The sequence below is a fragment of the Sander vitreus genome, chromosome 8 (assembly GCF_031162955.1).
Source record: "Sander vitreus isolate 19-12246 chromosome 8, sanVit1, whole genome shotgun sequence".
NCBI lineage: Eukaryota > Metazoa > Chordata > Actinopteri > Perciformes > Percidae > Sander > Sander vitreus.
In genome coordinates, this window is record NC_135862.1 from 32,985,939 (window position 1) to 33,011,524 (window position 25,586).

Genomic DNA, 25,586 nt, shown 5'->3' on the forward strand with positions numbered 1-25,586 from the left:
TACCTCCATTTGAAGAAATTTGGGCATCCATCAGAGCAATATGGTACATCTTTGACAAATGAAAGGTCAGACTGAAAGATTTCTGCCCCCGACTCATGCCCTCTGGTTATTTTTGTTAACAACAGTCAGGATTTTAATAGTTTAAATGTTTCCCCAACAATATCCCAAAAGAAAAAGGCTTTAAAACTTTGAGTTCAACCTTGTAACCTTCAATTGCTTTTCTCCTTTAAATCAGTGGCCTCGTTATGCGTCCGAGGCTCCAGCTCCATATATAAAATATATATATAGGCCTGTATAGGCTTTTCGAAAGCGTGTTGTGTGAGCGCTAGAAAATAAGAGAGAAAGTGCATCTGTTAAGCTGGACACAAAATGTAATGTGTGTCAGAGCATGTGAGCGTAGCAGAGCCCAGGCGAGCGGGGAGGGTAAGCGGGAGGATTTTGGACAACAGCCGCTAAAACCACCGGGCCGTCATGGTGCCCTCTACCCGCCTCACAGTAACATTTTCTCGGCTAAATTGTAAATCCCACATGTGACCAATCGTCATGTGACCGGCAAGCGGTCGCCATAGTCTTGTAGGATATCATACGAATTGTGATGCATAAGTTTGTGTGCGATATCATACAAACCCATTCATGACAATTTTTCGGTGTTTGTGTGTGTGTGATAGAATAGAAGTTCAGGTGGAAAAAAAAACCTAAATGTTTTTCGATTTTTCCAGAAAAGGGGGGGTTTCAATCCTAGAAACCCCCTTGCTTTAAGTTATTTAACTTTCCTGTCATTTCCGCTCTGTCTCTCTCTGTTCGTACTGTTTTTACTCAACAGCCATGTTTATAAAGTGCAGTATTAAGTAAGAATTAAAAATGCAAGATGGAAATGGCAGATTCCATAAAAAATCCTCCATATCTCAACAAAGGTTTATCTTACTTAGCTTTTCCTAATTGCCAGTATGTGTAATAGAGACATTTGCCAAAGACATGACAGTTTTCAGGACAGTATATAATATGACCAATATTATTAACAGCACTATTTCTAACTCCAACTGAAGAATATATATATATAATAAGGGACTTGTCCATCAAAACAAAGATCAGGGTCTTCATCACAAATGCGAAGTCAGTCGTAGGCGGAAGAGACTATTTCTTACTGGCCAATTAGTTTTCTTTAACTAAGATACTACAATAGTGATCACCAACCTGATGCAACTGTTCACACATAGCCAGCTGCCATGGCAGACACTCAGCTAGAACTCCAACTAATTAAATGAACAACACACACACACACACACACACATATATATATATATATATACGTGTTTTCTTTGTCCCCACAACAGCTTTTGATTCAGCTTCTACAAAGCATGCGCCCTGTTTTTTCACAGTCTAAAAGCATTTTATTTTCTAATAGGCTGCTATATCATCCTCCAGTCACCGTCAGAGCCCTGTCCTCGAACATCCTGTACTGTAGCAAGCTCAGTGAATGCTGCGAATGGTCATGATCATAGCCCTCTCAGTCAAGGACAAACAAATAGCAGTGGAGCACTAGCAATCTGTTACTTTTAGACTGCAACTGCCTGTGTTAAGTACTTTAAAGACTAAGACTGACAAATAGATCCAAGGACACTCAACACATGGAAGAGAGTGTGAATCTGAATAATGCACTCCATACAAAGTACTTCATCAAGTTTTGAATGTTTTGATGTCATTGATTGTGTTGCAACGGGGGTAATAAATCAAGAATAATGGGAGAAGAAAATATTAATTTAATTCATGACTTTGTCCTACTCTCACTAAGGCATCCATCGTGTGTCTCTCTTTTGAAGTTTGCTGCAGATTAAATTAAGCTGATCTTTTAGGCGTGTACTCGTGTTTGGTCTGTGTACTATACAAGTTTAGTTTGTGCTCTTTAAATCCCTGCTGTGAAACATAGTTTAAAAAAATGCTAAGATCTCTAAAGGGCAGTAAGATTCAAGTTGTCATTGAAATACATATCAGCTGCTGAGATATAGGGCTGGGCAATATATCGATATTATATCAATATCGTGATATATCGTGATGTGAGACTAGATTAGTCTCAAGAATAGATCGTCTTAGATTTTGGATATCGTAATATCGTGATATGACATAAGTGTTGTCTTTTACTGATTTTAAAGGCTGCATTACAGTGAAGTGATGTCATTTTACGAACCTACCAGACTGTTCTAGCTGTTCTATTATTTGCCTTTTCCCCACTTAGACATTTGTCCACATTACTGATGATTATTCATCTAAAATCTAAGTGTGAAGATATTTTGTTAAAGCACCAATTGTCAACCTTAGAATATCGCTGCAGAAGAATATCGTGATATCTGATTTTCTCCATATCGCCTAGCCCTAGCCCTACTGAGATATATGTATATTACAACTATCTGAGCACAACTTTATGAATACATGAGGCATTTTTTACAAAAAGTTTATTTATGGTGAAAACCAAAAAGATCCATGCTTGTTTCACTTGTTTTCTCCAATCTGGACAGTATATTTCATCTATTGGACCTGATGGTGGCATTATCTCTCACTGCTTTGCCCCCTTTGCCTCGTCATCCCATGTAGAGCTGTCGCCTTCTTATATATTGGGGTGGTTCAACAGATAACATTACTCCATACATAATCTGCTCTCTCTTTCACCCTCTTTATCATTTTTGCTAATATGTTAAACTAACATGGTGAACATGGCAAACATCAGCATGTTAGCATTGTCACTGCGATCATGTTAGCATGGTGACATCTGCATTAAGCTCAGAGCACTGCTGTGTCGCCTAGCCTGACAGAGATGCTAGCGCCACCAGCTAGCATGGCTTTATACTTATAGGGCCCTATATTACACCTGGCGCAGCGCAAAACCCGACGCAGTTGTCAATTTCCCATCCAGCGCCCACGTCGTTTAAATAGCAAATGCACCTGTGCCCATTTGTGCGCCCATGGGCGTGCTGATCTTACAGGGAGGTGTGTTCAGGTGCATTCTGGGCGTATTGCTATCTTGAGGCAGCTGCAAGTGATCGCGCCATTGACCAACAAAAACCTGGTCTAAAGTTAATAACGCAGCATTTCATTGTTATTTTAACAGTGCATTAGTACAATGCGCATAGGCCCGTGCACAGCGCGTGCACACTATGTATGTTACACACACAGGGACACACAGCAGCACACAAATATGCAAAAGATAAAAAATATTACAATATGAAATAGTATTATGATATGATCTGCCCACACACTTTAACTTCACGAACAAGCAGATCAGTTTCTTCTCCTGAAAATCTCTCCTTCCTGCTTAGCGAATCAGCCATCATAATAGCAATGCGCCAAGGTACAAACACGCCTGGCTTTTAAAGGGAATGGGAGATGATCTCTGATTGGTTTATTGCATCTTACGCCCAAAACACACCTATGAATTAATGAAGACACTAAGTACAACCCTTTTGAACCATGCGCCCGGCACACGGACCCTTTTTTCCCTTGTTAAAATAGCAAAAGTGGATTGGAAGATCATTAAAATAGGGCCCATAGTCTTTTTCTTTAGTAAATATTGAAAATAAATGGCTGAAAAGGAGTTTGCTAAATAAATTTTTTTTTTCCAATGTACATTTTAAACTTTCAGCTATTGCTTCTAACCTGGTAGGGAATATAAATTACAGTACCTCAGCAGTTATTTTCAGCCATACACCATGGATGTATTCATACATTCCTTACTGATGAGAGTGGCTCAGTGGCGCATGAAGCCATCATGGAGCCAAAAGTTATTCGGATAACCTCCGTTGCTTCTGCATTGTGCGACTCATAGAGCAGGCTCACTAGAGACCTCCGCTAGCCAAGCTGGCTACTTCCAGTTTAGCGATCCGCTAACTTGAATAGGGATTAAATGATTTAATCGTGCAGCTCTGCTAGACTTTTTAAAATGTTATCGGATCAATTGAATCAAATTCTGATAAGGAAACAAATCATTCCGTGGGGGTTGTGATGCTCGAATAAATCTATCCGCTGATTTACAGATGTGTCTTTTGCCATACTAAGTCTATATTTTTGGTTTTTGGACCGCTATGTTCAATTTGCTTGGCCCAATTCCTGGGGGCCTGGCATAAATCCAGGTAAACTTAGTGTCAATAGCAACTCTTCAGACAATTAAGGCAAGAAACCTCTGCTCAAGCACTTTCTTTGATCAGAATCATGGTTCATGGTCAGTGCACGTCAAAGGGATTTCCGCTCCGTTTTTTTCAGAAGTTTTAAGAATGGAGCAACCTCTACTTTAACAGACAAGAAGTCTCTTGAACTTTTGGGGTAGCTTTGGTGCTAGGACTCATTCCAAGCCCTGCATCCTCTTCTCCACATCCCTCTGCTCTGCTGTACAATGCTATAGCTCTCCGCGCCGCGTTGATTGCTTCTTTTTCCTGGGTGAGATCAGATGAATGCCCACTAATAGGTTTTCAGTTTTATTCACTGAGCCCCTGGTACAGAATTACAGAATTGGAGGGATTTTCCGGGGGTAATTAATTGAAGTGTCCTTTTAAAAGGGAAGTATCTTTTGTCTTGATTTAGTGAGTGGAGTCATTAGCTGGAACCTCAGTGTTGGAGGAGCGGCGGGATTATGGATTGGTGAATCACACATTCCCAGCTGAGTTACGGGGGCCGTTTTGAATTTTGAATTATATAGAGGGTTATCATCCCTGAAGTCAAACGACTGCATGGAACATTATTGCTAATCCTACATATCCAGAGGAGATGTGCACTGATATGAGGATATCATTTATCTACAGCTATATCTTCCCATTCAACTTTATAACTTGACTGCATTTTATCTGTTTGATGTTTAGGAAAGCAAAGCAATCCACAAAGGAACAGTTCAAGTTAGCAGCTCCAGTGACACAGACCACATGTTGTGCTTTTGTGTGACCTATATACATAGAAGTGACTGAGTGAATGCATGTTTACCAGCCACAACAACAGCGCTGGTTTGGTTTTCATCTTGTGCGTGTCATCATGGCAAAATGTGGTGCTGGAGACACCTACTGTAGCGGGAGCTACCACAGAGTTTTGAGTACTTTGTCAGGTCTCTCTCTGCAGACAGATATTTTTCACGGTGTCACAATGGTCCAAGATGCAGTCAGAAAACTCGAAAATGAAGACCAAGTTCAAAGATGGGTGTGGTCCGATCAAGGGCGCCAGACTTAGGGGGGTAGGAATTAACCCTCATGTTTTTAAAGTTTCTGTAGCAGAAATTTGGATTTCTTTCAACCAAAAAGATGGTTCCATGAAACGCTCTTCACAAGTCAAATTAAGGATCAGTATGTTTTATTCAATCTTATAGCATTATTCTTAATAAACTTTGACAGTCTGTGATTATCCACCAACATCCTCTGATCTTAAATATTAGTGAAAAGAATTCATACTTTCTGCTTTTTTAACTCAAAAGTTAGATATAATTTCATATGCTATATCAGGTTTGACCAGAAATTCCAAAAATAGTGGTTATCAGTTGTTGTTAGTGTACACTGGTCGAAAATGTTGAACAATGCTACAAAAATGTTGAAAAAAATGTTGAAAAGAGACAAAAAGAGCAAATTAAGTGACAAAAACGTCAAAGATGTCAAAAAAGTGTTCATTTTCAATATTTTGACCCAGAAGGACAACACAAGGGTTAAGGAAAGGGCCACTGTCCCCACCCTCTTCATGCCCCTGGCCCGATTTGGTGTCGCGGCTCATGTGATCCCATCACAAGATGGTCTCTAGTTGTACCAACCTACCCATGCAGTTACATAGTTGTAGAGACTGCAATGGTCTGCTCAATGATCATATGCACCATTACATGCAACCACATTACAAATAGAGTGGGTAACCGCACAACCATACATTACTTTTTAGGCTATGCCAAAAATGTATTTGCACAATTCCACTACATGGCAAAAACAAACAGACAGCATGCACCTTAAATAAATCAAGTTAGCGTCATGTGTTGATCAATATAGTGTAAATAAAGTGTGAGATCAACAATGTTTAGCTTCATTTACAATCCGTCAGCCAAGAAAACAAGCAGAGCCTTATGTTCAGTCAAAGACACAGCTATCATGCAGAATATTGAAGTTTAACATGCGTAATGTTTAATGTGCAGAATATTGAAGTTTGCTGCACCAGCAGGTCCCATTTAAAAAAATACTGCTACCATCAACAAACACTGTTTGTACAAAACAGTATAAAAACTATAAATGGGTAATGGGCAAGCTACACATCAGCACACTATCACAATTTGGAACAAATTGAAAGTGTGACTCTTGCATAAGCATTACATAGTAAACAATACAGCAATGTGTGACATTAACAACGTTCAGCTTCATTTATAAGCTTTCATTACATCCATTATGCCTCAGCCGAGGAAAGAAATGGGCTACAGCAGCAGGTCCCGTTTTAAAAATGATCGCTACCATCACAAAACACAATTCATACAAAAAGCACATTAGTATGACTAGCATGTCACTGTGTCAGTAAACATATAGCAGCGCTTCAAGCTACATTTTGTTGTCTGTTCGTTGGTCTTGAAAAATGAAATAAAATCATAAATTGTCTGTCTGCTCCTTTTCAAATGAAAGAATAAATAAATTATTCAGTCAGCCTGTGAGCATAGTTGCCCTGTTGCTTGTTTTGATCCAGTTAACAGTGCACAAGAAGCGCTCAACTGGACAGTGTGTTATTGGCGGGGCCGCCATCAGCAACTTAGTGCCGGGCAACTTGGCAAGGAGTTAAAACGAGCAGGAAAAACAGCTCGCCCCCAAAACCGGTTCAGAGGGTGCAACGTGGCAAAGAGTAGATGGGTGATGGGACGGATGACACGGGAAGTCCACTAGAGTCTTTTTTTTTTTTTTTTAAGAAATAATAATACATAATATTATGTTCTTTTTTTATTTGCAGCTAACTCATAATTTCTTTCTGATAATGCTGGATGTGCCAGCTTGAGATTTAGATGCCACAGGCACATCTGGGCACACAGGGGCGTAGCACAACATTCTGTGCCCTGTAGAAAGCCATTTTCTATGGGCCCCTCCCCGCATCCACAGCTATTCATTCTAGCATCTTCTTGGGCCCTCCTCACATGAGGGCCCTGGGTACTCAGTCCCCTTTTTCCCCCCAGTCCAACGCCCCTGGCTGTGCAGGTGTGTGTATGTTTTAGCACATGGATTTGACAATTAGGTGTCACTGTGCAAAGGGTGAGCTGTGCTGCAGATGTTTCTCCTCCCAGCAGTTACAATCCCCTGAAAGCTGTAAGCCAGCAGCTCAATGCCACAGAGCAGTGGCTGCTGCACTCACAGCTCAGTGCTCAATCAGACTGTGTACGTGTTCTTATACAGTACACACACACACACACACACACACACATGCTATTTTATGTGTAGTCTCGATCGACGACGATTAATTTACCAGATAGTCTCCGGAACATCAGTCACCGCCGAATCTTCTGCCGGATGTCCCTCGCCTTGCAAAACTCTGTTAGTTTTGGGAAACATCAACAAAGTTCAACCTAGAATGCTACTGGCTGAAGGTGGCAAGATTTGAAGAAAGTTTGGATCGTGAAACAAGGCAGGCTTGCTTGGTTCTTTTGGGGAATATTTGTAAAGATTTACAAAGAATATGTTTACGCCATTTACTATCTAACTGGGACGTTTTGGGACTGATTGGTAGAGATTAGCTGTGGTCAAAATACACACGGCGATACACTGGTAAGAGCAATTTACATTTAACCATGTATCCAGCTAATTTCAATACCTCATGTTACTGTATTGTATGAACAGTTAACTTCATTTAATATTTTATGTGCCGTTTTCTTTTGCGGGTTGCAAATGTTCCACCTAAACAAGTTCCTGCCCGAGACTATTTTGCAGAGCCACCGTCGCTACGTCTAGAGTTTAGCGCCGCCCAAGACAATTGTGATTGGTTTAAAGAAAACCAAACAACCCAGAGCGTTTCTTTCTCCTATCTAGGAGTGTACGTGGAGAGGCCAGACCTTACTCTGCAGCGTCGTGGAGATAGGTCTGGAGATGCGAGACTACAGTATGTGTAGTCTTAAACCACAATTACTGAATGTATAATTCGATAAGTTTTCATTCTCACTCCCTAATACGAATATATAATGTCTTTCAAAACAGTCTGTTTTAGACATTCCCATGCTGGATATAAACAAAGAAATATGCAGCATGAAGTTTGTTTAATGAGCCAAGCCTCCAAATTAAAATCTTCAAAGGAGAATTTAAACAGCATGTGTCTCCTCAGGTTGTCTTAGTATGAAGAAGTCTTTGACTGTTGTTTTAATGTTCTTACACACTTGAATAAAATGCTTCATGATCAGTTCTCTTTTATCGGAAACCCCATGAATAACACAACTCAATATCTTCTCACTAATTTGTGAACAAACAAGCTAAATGAGTTGTCCCTATAATTAGCACCTCTTTACACAGTCTTACCTTACCTTTCTAGGTAATTATTACCTATGAAATAGATTTTAATCACAACATGTTCATTAATGACAGGAGTTGGCAGTGTTGCACCACGGCTGCTATGTTAGATGGGTGACAAGTTAAAAGACTAAAACCTGCATTTGGTGTCTTCCAGAAAGGCTTCAGTGCTCCTTGACATCGTTTCTCCAAGTCTCTGAAACTTTAACCCTTGTGTTGTCTTCATGTCGACCATGAACTTGTTGTCCTTCCGGGTCAAACTTGAGTTTTTACGCTTTTTTCGTCAGGACACTGTTTTGATACTATTTAAACATTTTTTTTCAATTGCTATAAAATTGAATACAACACCCAAAATGCAATGAAAGTAATCATTAATTTTGCCTGCGAAGAATGTTGAATGTCTTCCATACAACGTACACCCATGCATCCATGTTATTTTTGGGCAATTTGGTTGAAATGAACCCATATTTCTGATATACAAAAACGTTGAAAATTTGACCTGAGGAAAACACAAGGGTTAACTAGACAGAGTTTAGTTCTGAGATTTATTTGAGGGGGGTCCTCAGAGTTACTGCAGTGGGGGCCACCAAATTATTACTTCTTTGATGGTGGTAGTAGCTCCGTCCGTAGGGAGTTGGGTTGGGAATTGGTGGGTTGACAGTTCAAGTCCCCTTACGGCACAGAACCCCCACCTGCTCGGGGTGCTCCTCCAAGGAGCAGCCCCCCCTCACTTTGACATCTCTCCATTAATGTATAACATGTATAGGTCCTGAGCATGTGTGTAATTCAGGCCTGTGTTTAATGTGTGTGCAACTGTACTAACGGAGTACCGGGATAATTAAAGGCATGTCTTTGAAATTTTTTTTTTTTAAATTGTAATGAATGAATCCAACATATTATTAGCAAATATAAATCAGCCTATTTGTGAAAAAAACAACCCATTGATGATAGACTTACTGGCCTATAGGTAAGGTAGCCGCTAAGGTAACCATCCACAGATACACTTAATCTTAAGGATTCACTGTACCACATGTATGTTTAATATTAAAACATGTTTTATGAAATCATCTCTCTCAGTGAAGTGGTCCTTGGCTTAAAAGATGTTGAAGACCCCTACTATAGCATATGATTTACATTATTTCCATACTCATCAAGACATTCAGTGACCACTCATAGCCTGTATTGAAGAATCTTTATCAGCCGTGAAAGCAACACTGATAATGTTTTGTGTGTGTGTGTGTGTGTGTGTGTGTGTGTGTGTGTGTGTGTCTGTCATCATGACAAAATGTGGTCCTGGAGACACTTACTGTAGCGAGAACTGCCACAGAACAGGATTTAAGTACTGCCAGCTGTTTCTATGTCCGTTTGTCTGTCTGTCTGTCTGTCTGTCTGCGGACAGATTTTGTCACCTTCAAAACCGAGACGCAGTCACAAAACTTTACAGGCGTGTAGTTGAGAGCAAAGTAGATGGGTAAAAGTAGGCAAGGGGCCATTGCCCCACACACACACACACACACACACACACACACACACACACACAGACACACACACACACACACTTTACATCCCTGGACCGATTTCGCATAGCGGCTGATGTTATCTAATGACTATGATGACAGACACGCACAGACTCACAAGGTGAAAACAATACCAGTGTCGCTGTCACGGCTGGTAACCAGGACCAAGTGGCTATTTAGATGTTGGATTTAGATGAAATGTGGAAATAATATAAATATAATGTATAAATTCCAAGAGGTGTGGCTTTGTATGAAATAATCTACTTTATTTTAATTTGATGAACTCCATGAAATCATGCCTCACTTTCTGCACGTCTACCTCTTTTGTGTAATCTGTCTCTTAATATTTGGCAAACTTCCTGCATAAAATTCTGTGTGTGTTGAGGTTGCGGTCTTTCATTTAAATAGCTCCCCTGGGTCTAGCATTTTAATAAGTTGCCTTAAGCTTTCAGTCCATATTCCAAAGTCTAGTTAAGATGGAAGTCTCACCATAGGATTCAACCTTGGCTCAGAAACTAACCCTTAAAGCCAAGTGTGAAACAGTGAGGGAGATACGCAGAGGTGCAATGCATACATAGGATATTTTATTTTCTCAGCTACTAATTTTCTAAAGTGAATATAAATGTGAACCCTGCTTGTCTACCATTGCATATTGGATAAGCAGTTATAGAAAAGGGAAAATGAGTAGGAAATTACTGCAAATGACTGCTAAATAATTTGCGTTTTTCATATGACCGCCCACTCAATTTCCAGCTCTTACTATCCACCCACCTCCTGACAATAAAGAAGGCATCCGTCGTTTTTCTAACCTGTCCCAGTTGAAATATCCTCTGCTCCTCCAGAGTCTGTCAGTCTCTGTGTAGAACGCCTTTGTGGAGCCATCCAACATTCCTCTATGGCAGCTTCAGCTGGATAAACGTGCTGAGCACGATCAGACATAAGCTACTGTCTTAATTGTGCACACACCGAGATGATCAATTAAGAAAAGGAAAGCACTATTCTGTCACTTCCCTGCCTCCTCAGATTAATGACTTTTTTTTTATATTCTTGCTCTGCTTTTGCAGTACATTCAAAGCGTAAAATATTTGGACATATCTGGTGGCATCACAGCCACAAGGTAATTAGTTTTTTTCTGTAATGATGATGGGATCATGTGGTGTGGCTGCTGAAGTTTTCCCTTAATCGATACACCCTAGGTTGTTATTGAGTTTGCTGATTACTGTTGCAGCTGTTTACTGTGCCCAGCTGAGTCAACAGCTTTGGTACATTCAGAAAATATCACATTGCATTAAACCTCAACCACCCACTTCCTCTTTTGTTTCTTGATCGGGGTTTCACTTCCACTACTGTTCCCTTAGTCTAGATTAGAGGATGGATACCCGAACCGAGCCCGTCGGGACCCGGCGGTAACCAATGGGCCGGACCGGGTTCGGACAGATATTTAGAAATGATGTTCGGGTTCGGCCAGTTGAGGTGGTTCGGGCATCTGGTAAGGATGCCCCCTGGGCGCCTCCCTAGGGAGGTGTTCCAGGCACGTCCAGCTGGGAGGAGGCCTCGGGGGAGACCCAAGACTAGGTGGAGGGATTATATCTCTAACCTGGCCTGGGAACGCCTCGGGATCCCCCAGTCGGAGCTGGTTAATGTGGCCCGGGAAAGGGAAGTTTGGGGTCCCCTGCTGGAGCTGCTACCCCCGCGACCCGACCCCGGATAAGCGGATGAAGAAGAAGAAGAAGAAGAAGAAGGGTTTGGGTCGCGCTCGGTCACATCAGCCCGAGAAGGCTTTGAACATTTTAAATTTAAAACAGCTTATTAACGATCACTCGTTGCCCTGTGTGCGCTGATGCACTCATCTGTTGACATTTCCAAATGCCTTCCTACAGTTGCTGTAGGAAGGCAATGATGCGGCCCGATCCGCACTGTAGTCTAGATCAACAGAAATACATTTCCAGGATAAAGCCTGACATCCACGTGCCAAATGCCCCTCACCTTCTGCTCTGTGTGTTGCCGTTCTCAAAATCCCTTCGATACGGGAAACAACAAACTTCCAGCTAGCAGGCTACGCGCTGGAAATGGCAAGTTTCAAAGAAGTTTTGATCGTGCAACTGGGCAGGCCTGCTTGGTTCTTTCGGGGAATGATTGAATGTTTATGGCATTTACTCTTTAACCACAGCACCGTGGAGATAGATAGGTCTGGCAATGCAACACTACTCTTCCCTAGACACCTTTTTTAACCAGCTGCCCATCATCATCCTCCAAGTTGTTTCTTCAGCTTTCATAGCTTTGCTTTCTTTTCACATTCTTTGCTTCTTTCTATCTTTTTCTCCTTGCTGCAACAGTTGGTCTGTTTCTTTCTTTTTTTATACCTAATTAGGTTCTTCAACTCTTCTCCTCTTCTCTCTCGACATTTCTATGATCTGTTCGTGTCTTAATTCTGTCCTTTTTTTCCTCACATCTAGTTTACTTTTCTCTCCTCTCCCGTCCTTTCGGCTCTTCTCGGGGTCAGGAGATGAGTTGGTTCAGCTGGTCATTATGCTCCGTGGACTGTCTGCCAGCCTCAGGCCCTGACATTTGGCTCCACAGTGGGACTTGTAGTATTCATTATGCCAGTGGGCGAGGAGGGGACATGCAGAGATATGCAAATACAGGAGAGTCAGCTAAGAAGCGGAAAACCCTGAGTAAAATTCCAAATGAAGTAGTTGTGTAGTTTGTGCATGTGTGCACGCGGTATTGCCTGAGATAAAAAAACAAGGCCTAGAACAAATCAAAGATAATAGTAATACAGGAACAAAGACAGGCTTTACATCTAATTTGATAGCTCTGAATGGTGTTTTTTTTTTTTTTAAAACAGCACAATGGTTTTCCTCTTAAACGGCCTGCAGCTCAGGTACTGTAGTACGATTGACACTTAATGGCCCCAAATCGTTGTCTGTGTAGATCAAGTGTCAAACTTAAGGCCCGCAGGCCAAATCCGGCGCCTTGCAGATTTTGATCCGGCCCGCATATCAATTTAGGTTTACAATACATGTTTTACAATTTTTTTGTTTTTGTTCGTTTTGTTGACGCTTTATTAAACCTTTTTTTGCTGCTTTTTTCAACTTTGTTGGTGCTTATTTCAAAAAAATATTTGGAGTTTATTTTGGCGTTTTTGGGGCGCTTTATTGAGTGCTTTTTCGATGCTGACCTTTTTGGGGGATTTATTTAGGAACTTTTTATCTGACTTTGTTGGGGCTTTATGTGGACCAAACTGTAACTGAGAAGACTATATGAGACATGCAATAATACAGTCAAAGATATTTGACTTTTCTCTTAAATAAAAGCATGTCAATAAACTATACATCTGGCCCAAGTCTGGCTGTGACTCTGACTTGGAATATTCTGGATAAAAGAATAAATGGACTACTGAGTGATGTTTATTTTAAATCAGAAGAAATGGAATTGCTGGAGGCATTACTGGAGGCAAAGTGAAAATTCAGCACAAAAAGATAATGCAAATCTTCGGCCTTCATTCATTCAACATTTCTGGAAATCAATAAGCCAAAAAAACAAGTACCCAAACTATTGTTATGCACTTTTTAAAGTTGTCAAGAAGTTGTATCATTAATGAAGGAAGTGTGAATGTGAAAATTAACTATTTTGTATAAGTAGCTCAATTAGTTGCCCTCTGGGGTTGTCAGTGCAGTTTCTGAAACAGTGGGTGAGGTGACAGGTTACATTTTCAGTTTGCATATATTCCCAGCGGTATGTGTACATGTTTGTTTTCCCAAATACCTGTTCAACATTAATAACGGTTCGTAATCGTGAATAAAGTTTTATTTAGTTTGGTATGCAAGTGTAAGATTCAACCAAGTGAGAAAGAATGGACTGATGATTGGATTTATTTAGAAACCAAGAGGATTAAATATGTATCATACTGATTATATTAGGGCTGTACAGAATAGTTCAAATATTCAAAGCTTCATTCAACATTGGCATTCAAATCAACATTTGAATGCTCTGCAGCTTTTTCTTTTATTGCATGCTTTATATTCTGTTTAAATCCGGTATATTTTCACAGTTGCAGATAAAGATTAAGCTACAATAATATTATTGGTATTATACTATTATGCTAAAAAAATGACTTACAGTACAGCACTAGATTGTTGTATTTAAAGCCTTTCTTCTACTGTACAGTGTAGGCCACAATTGGCCCAATAACCTCATATGACCATGTACGTGTTTGTATCTTAAAATACATACATACAGTACATACTAGGGGTGGGAATCACCAGAGGCCTCACAATACGATATCATCACGATACTTATGTTACGATACGATATTATTGCGATTTTAAAGCTATTGCAATATTATGCTATATATTGCAATTTATTACCTTATTACCAAAAGTAAACTTTGTCAACATCTGTTTTATCTAAAAAGATAATTTTCTCTGTTTGTTCATTTTATTGCTGCAAAATGGGATTGTCAAGCAGACAAACTGACCAACACATATATAATAATAGATTGATACTTGGCGTCTGTTTATCCATACAGTATTGCCATGGAAAATACTGCGATTCTATGCTGTATTGATTTTTTTCCCCCACCCCTAATACATACACAGCTGGAATACAAATCCCAAGTGTTTATGGTATTCATTCTGATTCCTCTCTCATGACCACTGCACTGCCAATCTATTATTCCCTTTCAAATGACTTAATACAATTCAATTATTTTTTTCAATTATCAAGTTGAGATGTGATTTCATTACCCAGCTTTGATTGTCAGTGTTTAGATGGAGGAGTTGTTTTCCAGGTTCCTCTGTTCATTAGCATGTGTGTTATTTATTTGTCATTAGCCAGTCATTTATATTCTCAATGCATCATCAGCATGCAGTGATGAAGCAGTGACTGTCCCTCTGTCAATCAGTGTCTGTAAACTGAGCATAAACACAACTACTAGTACAAATGTATGCATGTATTTCTATTCGGGAATTTCATAGATATTTTATGTCAATCCATACACTTTTTTCCCCTTGTTAGATGCTGAATTTCTGTGTTTTTTGTTCTTTTCTGTTTTTGATTAAATTGGGTTGTATATAGCATAAATTGTTTATTACCTAGCTTTTGCCAATTGGTCCAGCTGTGTCCAGAGCAGACAGCGACAGAGAAGATTGAATGGAGAAACTGCATTGTGGAGGAGGCAGGAACGGGCAGCTGGACTGTATTTCTCTCCATTCACTTAACTGTCACTTCGGGGCTTATTATCTCAAATTTAGTTTCCGTGCAGCAGAGCTCGACAACAGTTCTCTACATCTCCCCATTCAGCCGCTACGGTTATTGCATTTAAATTAATTTACTTAGAAAAGTTTTGTAACCAGCTGAATGGTGAAACTTTTTTCACAAAACAACAGTTGCTACCCCCCCAGCTGTAAATATAGATTTGTATCAATGTTTATGTTGCAAATGAAAACTATCAAAATTAGAATCAAGTTGCAGCTAGATCTGGGCACAATGTGAAAACATGTACTTTGTTAAAAAGGAGAATGCACTGGAAAACTTCCAGGGGTAAAAGTTGATACAGAGTGACTTTTTGGCTTCAAGGAATCATTTTTATTTGAGAACATTGCTCCTTCATTGCTTTTAGGTGTTTGCGTGAAAACAATGTTCACAGTAATTTCTTGTGTTTTACTGTTTTCCATGTCGTGGTAGGGTTGGAATGGATTTCTTGAAAGATATCTAGATGAATTCCTTCCATTTATTATAATATTTGCCATAGGTGTCAGTTGCAGAAAGACAATTTGTTATGCCAATATATACACATCTTTACATTGAAATTATATTTAATAATTGTGTAAACGTGTTCATTTATATATTTTTCCTATCTGTTTAAATGATGTTTAAACTTTAAGTTTAAGTTTTACTTATTTTTAATTATATGATGAAGTCACTTAATGCCCCTATGAAACTGAAACTTTTCTTTTGAGAATATTCGTTTGAGTTTTTTTTAGTATAGGTGATCAATAAAACACCATTCACAGATAGCATCCTTACAGGTTGAGGAAATTTAGCCAGACAGGTGGTTTATTTTTGTTTATACTACAACTATTATTGCCTAATCTTCCTTTTGGCACTTGAGAGTTAAGTCTAACTACTAAGAGTCTTATCCTTTTAAGGATTCAGGTTATTCTGAGTCACTCACTAAACTGATCCGGGTTGTGCGAGTCACTTAAGTCAGTATTGCTTGCTTGCAATGTTTCGGACAGTCTGCCTGACCTAATTGCATTCAAACATACTACATTTATACACCAAAACCTACAGTAGGCCTAGCTAGGCTACGTGCAGAACATTGTATGTTATTTCAGAAGTGAAAGAATGGCTTTTGTTGTGGATTTGCTTTACCCTGAGCTTGAGGAGAGACTTCACTCGCTCGTCTGCTACAGATCCACTCATAGCCGGCTGATTCGCGCAATTGACTGACTCACGCGAGAACTCATGAGTCATCGCCAACTCATGAGTTCTAGAGTTAGTCCCATGGTCTGTGAGCTTGCAATGTTTCCGGCTCTGAGTCTGCGGGTCGGGAAGTTCCTATAACCTGTCTCGGACTGTCTCTTTGCTCACTCAGTCGCTTGAGTCGACTTGTGGAGTTGTCGTTGCCTACGAAATTGTAAGTTATTAAGCTTTTGGCAGCTAAGATGGCTGGGACTAGTAGTAGCGAATGTTGCAAGAGGTTTGTGCGTGGCGCTGTTATCATTTTAGATTGAATTGTCGTAGGACTCAACTGATCCGAGTTAATGATACTAGAGACTCACGATTCATGAGTCAATTTAAAGACTCGGGTGAAAGATCCGAGTGAATCACGACTCAAACAGGTTTAATGGGGAGGTAAGCAGGCAAGGAGGTTTAGTCCAATGGAATGGATAAGCTGGCAAATAGCTATGTACTGTATATGTTGATAGTGCCTTAAGAGATGACGGTAAACTAATCAAAGTTTAATGGGTTGCAAGGAACAGGTTATAATGGAAGTGTGGAGCAGACATACCATATACCAGACTGTAACATGTTCACTAGTTTGATGTAACCCTGCTACAGTACAAATAAAAGTCTGAAAGAGTTAAATAGCGCTGCTGCAGAATACACAGAGTGCCAAGATGAAGTGATTTGATTTAAAGAAAATCAGGTTCTAAGAATCTTCTCTTTGAAATGACAAGTTCAACAAAAGACACAGAGGCAAACAGACAAGTGGGCTTCCAAACACTGACGAAAGGTGTAGTGGTAACAATAGGCAGGCAAACAGCGTAGACAGGTAAATACAGCATTCAGTCAAATAGATAGCCTTGCTGCTTAAAGCTGCATCCGCAATATACGCTTAAGTACTTATTAGATATGACTGCATGTATTTTAGTGCTGCGAAACATGAATAAAATACAAATTTTACTATCCCAACAGTGACACATTTCTGTCTTTTAACCATTCAGAATCTCAGCATAGTATATATGGACAGAAACAAACTGGACTGTTAAAGGCTCAAACAAGTGCTGGAAATCAGTTGCAGGTTAACCAAATGTTGAGTGGTGGCAGTTTCTACTTTAATGTTTTTCTTTTACTGTTCTTTTGTGCTCCGGTACCACTGCTTTTTTTTGCTTCATATGAATATGTGCTTGTAATCCATCGTCATGTACGATCTCCACACTGTTGGTATTGGATGAGATGATTCATCTTTGAACTCCCTTTGATCTCATTCACACCTAAGAATAAACTGGGTCAGCGCTGACTCTTTCTCACTCAGTTGAGTGTGATTAATATAAATCCCATTTCAGGTTTTGGAATATACATACACTTTGAATAGTTAAAAATGAAATTTCAATCACTCACACTCGCGCAGATACACTGTGTGTGACTCAGAGACAGTTTGTGTGTGCACACTACACATAGTAGACTCAAACACATACTATCAGAAAAAAAAAATCTTGTCTATGTTCTATTGCTTGATCTTGGCTCCTCACACTGTGTCAGATCCCTGGTGGCGTCCACAGATCTGCCAGCCCCCTCTGATTGCCCTTGGTGTTTGACAAAGATATAGGCGTTAGCTGTAGGCTGGTCCCACCAGTCACCGACTGTTGTTTAGTACCCTTCTTTTTTCTTTTCTTTTTTTACTTTCTTACAAAGTATCGGTTCAGGCACCGTTAATTATGTATGTGATTAATTTCCATTAATTAATCACAGAGTATGTAATTAATTAGATTACATTTTTTAATCGATTGACAGCCCTAATTTTAGCAGAACACTGAAAGCAGCGGAAATGCAGAACTGAGTGCACCTTATCATCTGTTTATCTAGTCCCGCATTGCCAGATCTTCCTCCACGGCGTTTTGGAGGAGGGTCTATCTAGTCCACACAGCATTCCGGGAAGGGAGAAAAACGTGCTCTGGTTTATTGCCATTTCCTTAAAGGAACACGCCGACTTATTGGGACTTTAGCTTATTCACCGTAACCCCCCAGAGTTAGATAAGTCCATGTTCTTCATGGCAGTGTTCCTTTAAACCAATCACAATTGTCTTGGGCACCGCTAAGCGTCGGACGGAGCCCCGGTGCCGCTGCAAAATAGTCTCAGGAAGGAACTTGTTTTGGTGGAACGTTTACGTTCAAAAGTAGTTTTAGTCGTGCAACAGAAAACTCAGATTGGACAGATAGTCTAGCTAGCTGTCTAGCTGTCTGCAGAGATCTGAGGAGCAGTTAACCATAGTCCTCATGAATCCACTGGAGTTTAAAACTCCAACACAAAGAAAGCGGAGGGTAAAAGAGTGACATCCGGCAGCACCGGAGCAATCCCGGAAGTGGAACGTCGTGGATATAGATTACTGTTTATCTATCGCAAGTACACATTCTCACTCCTATCTCGTAAAATACGGACGCTTGGTCAGGTGCCCTTGTCATTGTTATTGACGCTAAAAGTCTCCTTTAGCGTCATGTAACGCGCTTTAACTAAACACGCTTGGTCGGGACTATTGGTGTCCCTTTTGACGCAGTTATGTTAAGGAAAAGGTCATGGGTGGGCTTACGTTTCCGTGACACGTGGCAATAACGTGACGGTTAAAGACACAAAGAACCCCAGTCTTCTGGGTGAAAGTCCTGTGTTGTTTGACCCATCCACCACCCCGACCAACTTCCCTGCGCGGAATTTTATATACTACTCCCTAAACCCTGTGTAGCTGCTGCTCTCCCCAGTACGTTCTACAAACACTCTGAAGGGCGCTTTTTTTGTCGCTTCAGACGCTGACAGCCACTGTCGAAACGTCCGTATTTTACGAGTTCGGAGTGAGAACAGGTTGGCAAGTAATATTATCGTGAAATTTAACTTTCCCTGTATCGTGCAGCCCTACTATATAGGGCTGACTTGATAGACTGTGTGTTTGCAGACTCTCTCTCTCTGCTGTCTCCGTCTTTATTGTATCACTTTTCTCCTCATCCAGTCTGAGCTGGTGTCATCCAGCAGCACGGCAGATGGGTCCAAGTGATAGCGAGGTAATGGCAGCTCTGCACATTCACATCCTTCCCACCATATGACCAACCAATGCAGTAAAGAGTGATTGAGCCTTTGGCTCCTGCCGCAGGATGAAGCTGATAGGAGAGGGCGATGAGTCCTCGCTGAGGCCACCCACATGATATCATGTTACGATTAAACACAACAGACATCAGTGTTAGAGTTATTCCCAGCCCCATTGTCCCATTACAGAATGCTAGATGTCTATCATGTAAGCTGATTGATGTTGATGCCGTGTTGTATTCCGGACAGTCTAGAACGCTTATTGGTTACATGATACTCATTTGTGACTGGAATTATGGTATCTGATGAAGTCAGCGAGGATTGATAGGGCCAGTTTGACTCTGACATCACGTAGAACACGTAATATGATTGGTTTGCGTTTAAGAGACCTCGGTTAGCCAGAGGAATGAGAACATAATTCAATAAGGAGAGACTTTGTTGCAGATATGCAAAGTTTTATTTGTACATATACGTAATATGACATGTACAGAGTCTTTGGAGATTAGACTCCATCGTTATAAAACATTTTTTAAAGGGGCAAAGAAGCCAAGACATATTCCCCCGATGGAGTCTAGACAATGGTGGTGGTGGTGAAGGTGCCCGAAGACCGGACCGAAGGAGTCGATGGGAGTGGTCAGCCGGAGGAAGACCCAGGGTGCCGTGGGTGAAGATGACTGGAGGTGGAAGGGGAGGAGAAGGGTAGCACTCTTTGCCTGAAATGACAGCGGACAGCAGCAGGGAGAGAAATTTAGATTTCAGATTTAAAGCAGGGATGTAATGCTGTGATTGGCTCGTGAAATTCGTGGCCGATTCTGATTGGTTCAACTGACAAGTGAACGCCTCGACCCAGCTGATCAGTTTTAGGAAGAGAGAGAGGTGATTAAGTTTAGAAGTCTTCCTGAAAGAATTTGCGCTGAGCTTCATTTCACTGAGATCTGTTCAAGATCGCCAAATTCAGTCATCATTTCTTAACGCGCATTTGCCGCTGGTTGGTGCGTCCGTGTGCAAAACTGTGTGTGCGACCATGTGTGTTTATGTGAGTCATCTCTAAAACAGTGAGGTGTGAAGTGGAACAGAGTATAGGTAATGAAGGAGACGGGACTGTGTAATTATTCTGCAGAGGAAGGATTACTGGTTTACTTAACCATTAATGGTTCACCTTGAAGTGCAAATACCAAGGGGATAAAACCCACACCTCTCTGCCCCTCATTACCTTCAACTGGGCTAAAGACTTTTGCTACTAAGCCACCATTATTTCATGTAGACTTTGCATATTTTCCAGCAGCCCTTTTGTGTCTTATTTGAATAGTTTGGCTAATGCACTGTGGCAAAGGACTGACGGGAATTAAGGAGAAGCATGAAAAAGAGATGGAAGTTTATGAGCCATGCTACGCATTGCTGCTATTTGGTGCTTAGGAGAATGTTTTGTTAAGTATGTGGGTCAAGTAAGAAATCACCAGGGGTTGCGTGGCAGAAAAACACATACAACTTTAGTAGGCTCCGTCGTTTTACAAAAGAAAAGAATCCGCTTTATGTAACATAACCCAGGCAGGACTTTCATCAAATAAATGCCAGTTCACATATTGATTAAAAAAAAAAACTGAAAGCAGAAGCAGAATCGTCCACATTGATTAGTTGGGTCGTGTTAGAATTAGAGTGCGTCATTGCGACCAAATCCACCGATTATAGCTCTTTACTGCTTATAGTAAACCAATGACAGACCTGCCAAATCATTACAAATTTCACACAAACACACCAAAATAATCAGGCCTACGTTTTAGTTTGTGCCAGAATCAGGAGTATCCATCTGTGTCCCAGACACACCGTCTCATCAGAATGCAGTCACGTAGCTCTCTGAGAACGAGTCAAACATCAAACATAGAGCTTAAAAAAATCGAAGAGGTGATATTTTAACCAGAGGTGTCTGACGGCAAGCCGATGACAGCAAGAACATGAAGCACCAGATGGAGATTCGGGTTTATAGACACTTCTGCCCGCATTGGAGAAATGGTCAACACTACTCAGAAGTGACACAACCTAACATGGCCTTTGTGTGTGTGTGTGTGTGTGTGTGTGTGTGTGTGTGTGTGTGTGTGTGTGTGTGTGTGTGTGTGTGTGTGTGTGTGTATGTGTACATTTCGATATGTGTCCCATCCTCTTTTCTACATTAAAGCAAACTTTCCTTATCTTTGTGTGTGTGTGTGTGTGTGTGTGTGTGTGTGTGTGTGTGTGTGTGTGTGTGTGTGTGTGTGTGTGTGTACATTTCGGTATGTGTCCCGCTGAATCTGTGCGAGTGCCTCCTATTTCAGCTCAACTGCAGCGGGCAGGATTTCCATTGTTGTTCCCTTTACTATATAAAAACAGCACGCTGTTAGAGCAGACATGAGGAAGAAAACACATACTTAGAAAAGGCTCCCTTTCTAAGCGTCTATCAGTAGTTTGAAATTTCACTTTTCATACATCTGCTGCCATGATTGCTCTCATTTTAGAACTCCAAAAAACAATACTATTGTAAAACATACAAAAATATCATGGAGACAGAGAGATACGTTCCCTTTGACTGGCTTGGCTAAACTGTTCCATGTGTTCTGGTAACTACTGGAATTTGCTTTTTTTTTAAACATGCATCTATAACTTTTCGGATGTAAAGCATTTGAAATAGAAAATGTCAAAAGTTGCATGCTTTTTACAGGAGTCTAATATGTTTGCCTGTTCCATTTGTTCCATCAGCTTTATTTCTGAGATTTGTATCAGAAACTTTTTTTTTTTTCTTCATGTTTTGTAACCACGGTGAAAAGTTCTCATCGATCTCCAGAGTAAAGAAGCGACTTCTGCTGTGTCTTCTAAAATTGTGTTTTGTTCTCGGAAAAAAATATGATAGACACGGCACCAGCGTTTAAGTATTTTTGAGGTTAGACCTAACCCTGTCTTTTGGCTGTCTCTCCCAGGAACCACGGTGATGACGATGACGGCTTTGGACGCAGACGACCCCGCCACGGATAACGCGGCGTTGCGCTACAACATCGTCAGGCAGTCGCCGGACAAGCCTTCCCCCAACATGTTCTACATCGATGCAGAAAGAGGCGACATTGTCACCGTCATCTCCCACAAGTTGCTTGACAGAGAGGTGAGGTTGATTTGGTGTATCGCTTTGCACTGAGTGATGCTCCTTTTTTTCCCCAGTGGAACAGAGTGTGACTTCTTGCTGGACAGGTTCTTGGCACAAGTCTCACAGACGCTGTAATTTTTTTTTGCCGCTGCAGGCATGTGGTACAACTACTCTTTCTCAACATGTCACCAATGCTGCCAGTGAGCAGAGCAGAGAAAGTGTTTATATACAGTATATGTGTGTGTGTGTGTCTTTGTGGGAATAAGCGTTGGTGCATTCCAATGATCAGGCGCAGACGCCAGATGAGAGTCTCTCCATTTCTCCGTCTAACCGGAGCGAGACAACGGGATGATTGCTTTTTCAGCAGGGTGACGAATGCCAGAACATCGATTGGGCTCGCCGGTGGAGGAGGAATATTAGCTGTTGTCAGACACTTAGCGCCTAGTTTAATTGAGGTGATACACACTCATCCGCCGGCTCTGGTGGTGTCCAACAAGCCTGGATGAAAACCCTCCCATCCGGAACTGCTAGAACCATGGCGGCTAAACCGCCCTGATGAGCCGCGCCCCGAGCTACAGTAAACCGTTTAATGGAAGCGTAATTGATTAGAAGTACGATGCAATGAGATGCAATCAATGCAGCGAGCGCTGTCGATGCTCAGTTTTGCGAGGCGATCGAGAGATTGAATGTTTCAAGAGACGTACGTGGGTCACAGGGATAGTGAGCTTTTTGAAGCAAGATCTTCAAAACGGAAAAAATAACAATAGCAGTGCTCCTCCACCCGTCTGCAGCCAAGATTTATTGAAACCGCTAACAGGCTGCTGTTTGAATATGCAGTTGAATGCCTTTGAACAAGGCACCTAGCTAAATTGTCTGCACAAGCCTGTTTGTGGCCTCAATATATCTCTGAGACCAAGCAGATACTTCCTATCACTTTATTCTCCATAGGTGATAAACTCTCAAAGTTATTAGCAAGTCTTTTCAAAGTCACCAAGACCTGAGACTGAAGTCAGTTGTCTCTGTATGTCGGCAGAATCACGTCGGAGTCGAGTTTGATTATTTCACTTACAGCCTGGATTTAATTAGCACCTCAGGTGGCGGCCACACTGGGTTTGTCCACACACATTACTTTTAAGTGGATTCTCATTGGAGGATATCTGGACAGGGCTGATTGCACACCTGTTCCTGTCAGATTTCCATCTGTTTTGATACACAGAGACGGAAAGGTGTTTTTGTTATTTTTTTAACCTGCTTTTTTTATTTTTTTTAGTTTGTTGAGACCTGCATGGAAGCAGGCTGTACAGTGTTTGTAAAGGGATTTTCCACAGATTTTACTTTACACATTTGTTTACAGCTCTTGTAGCCTGTGAAAACCTTGACGAACTTCCATCAAATTTGAGATTTGCTCTCCAAGTCCGTCTGGCCAAGAGCCCATTCAAGCCCATTTCCAATTTTTCCAAATCGAGGTACCAATCACAACCGTTGAGGCGGGCTTTACGCGATGACGATAGCGCAGCGACGGCAAGCAGTGTTTTGTTTACATTCAACATGACGCCCACCGAAGCGCAGCAATCCATTGATGCTGCTGTCGCTGCTACGTCACCCGGATCGTTGTTCTGATTGGTTGAAGGACTATCCAGTTGCGCACAGAGGCATTTGAGCGGCGTCCGTTGGTGACGCCCCTTTGGAAATGGGCTGTGAATGAATCGTCCCCAGACCCACTCTCAGTTACAACTGAGAAGGGTCTGGTGTCACCCAGGCTACAGCTCTTGTGGAGTACTAAAAGTTATATAAAGCCCAGAGCAAGCTGCGAGAAGTCTGATCACTCACCTAAAGTGACGTCACTTGAGTCTGCATGGGTCGGGACTGAAGAACACAATCTGGGGTGTGGAGTCTGACAATGTTATAGTGCTCAATGCTAAATGGCTCTTTAAATGCAGTGTGTCTTGTCATACAAAATGATTATAAAAGCAGTAGAAAAAGATGTGATGGCTGAGGATTTCCCAGGGTATTTCTTTTTTCCTGATGTGCCACTGCTGTGACAAAGACCTAGCTGACAGTGTTTTCTCCTTGTTTGTACAGTCTGTGCCAACTTATTTGTGTTCTACAGCAACTCAACACAAACAAATCTTTCTATGAAAATGTTCCTTTTAGGGGTGCCTGGTTAGCTCACCTGGTAGAGCGCGCGCCCATACCTTTTCATAGATGTAAACATAAACTTTCTAAATGGACCCAAGTTGATTTCCTGTTGCAGTGTATGTGAATGGCATCAACTGACAGAAAGTTAACAAGAGGCCAGGCTGTTGCCTAGCAATGGAATTCCATTGAAAAGGTCTATACGCACCCATATATAGTTTACTCCTCGACGCAGCGGCCGCAGGTTCGACTCCGACCTGTGGTCCTTTCCTGCATGTCATTTCCCATCTATCTCCTCTTTCATGACTTGTGCTGCCCCAAAAAAATAAAGGCCCACACAAAAAAACTTTAAAAAAAGTCCTTTTTTCAAGGATCAGTATAAATGGTGTCACAGTTCAAGAAATCAAAATTTTTTTCAAACAGATATGACTAATCCATGTCTCGGATACCATCCCTCTATGCTATTAATGTGATTGCAAATGTGGTCACCTAAAAGCAGTATAAGCCTGAAGCACCAGGTATGATTGTCTTTATGTTGTCCAGTGCTGCTCATGAGTATAGGAACCCATGCTAAAGTTGACTAAAAAGAGGAATACAAAAATCATCTTTTGTAAATTGATTTTAATGCCTTAATTAAAAAAATGAGGAAAAATCCAACCTTTAAGGACACCAATTTTCTTTGTGAATGAATAATGTATTGTACATAAATAAATGTTCTTGCTTAAACTACACTGGGCATAAGTCAGTACACCCCTATGTTAAATTCCCATAGAGGCAAGCAGACTTTTATTTTTAAAGGCCAGTTATTTCATGGATCCAGGAAACATGCA

General features: G+C 41.0%; 1 protein-coding gene across 1 annotated transcript in view; it reads left to right on the forward strand.

Annotated features, from left to right (window-relative positions):
- cdh13 (cadherin 13, H-cadherin (heart)) overlaps window positions 1-25,586 on the forward strand; it is a 434,001-nt gene that overhangs the window by 241,841 nt on the left and 166,574 nt on the right. The window contains exon 8 of the mRNA XM_078257870.1: window positions 22,460-22,638. Within this exon, the coding sequence (XP_078113996.1) occupies window positions 22,460-22,638 (179 nt within the window). The remainder of the gene's footprint in view (window positions 1-22,459; window positions 22,639-25,586) is intronic.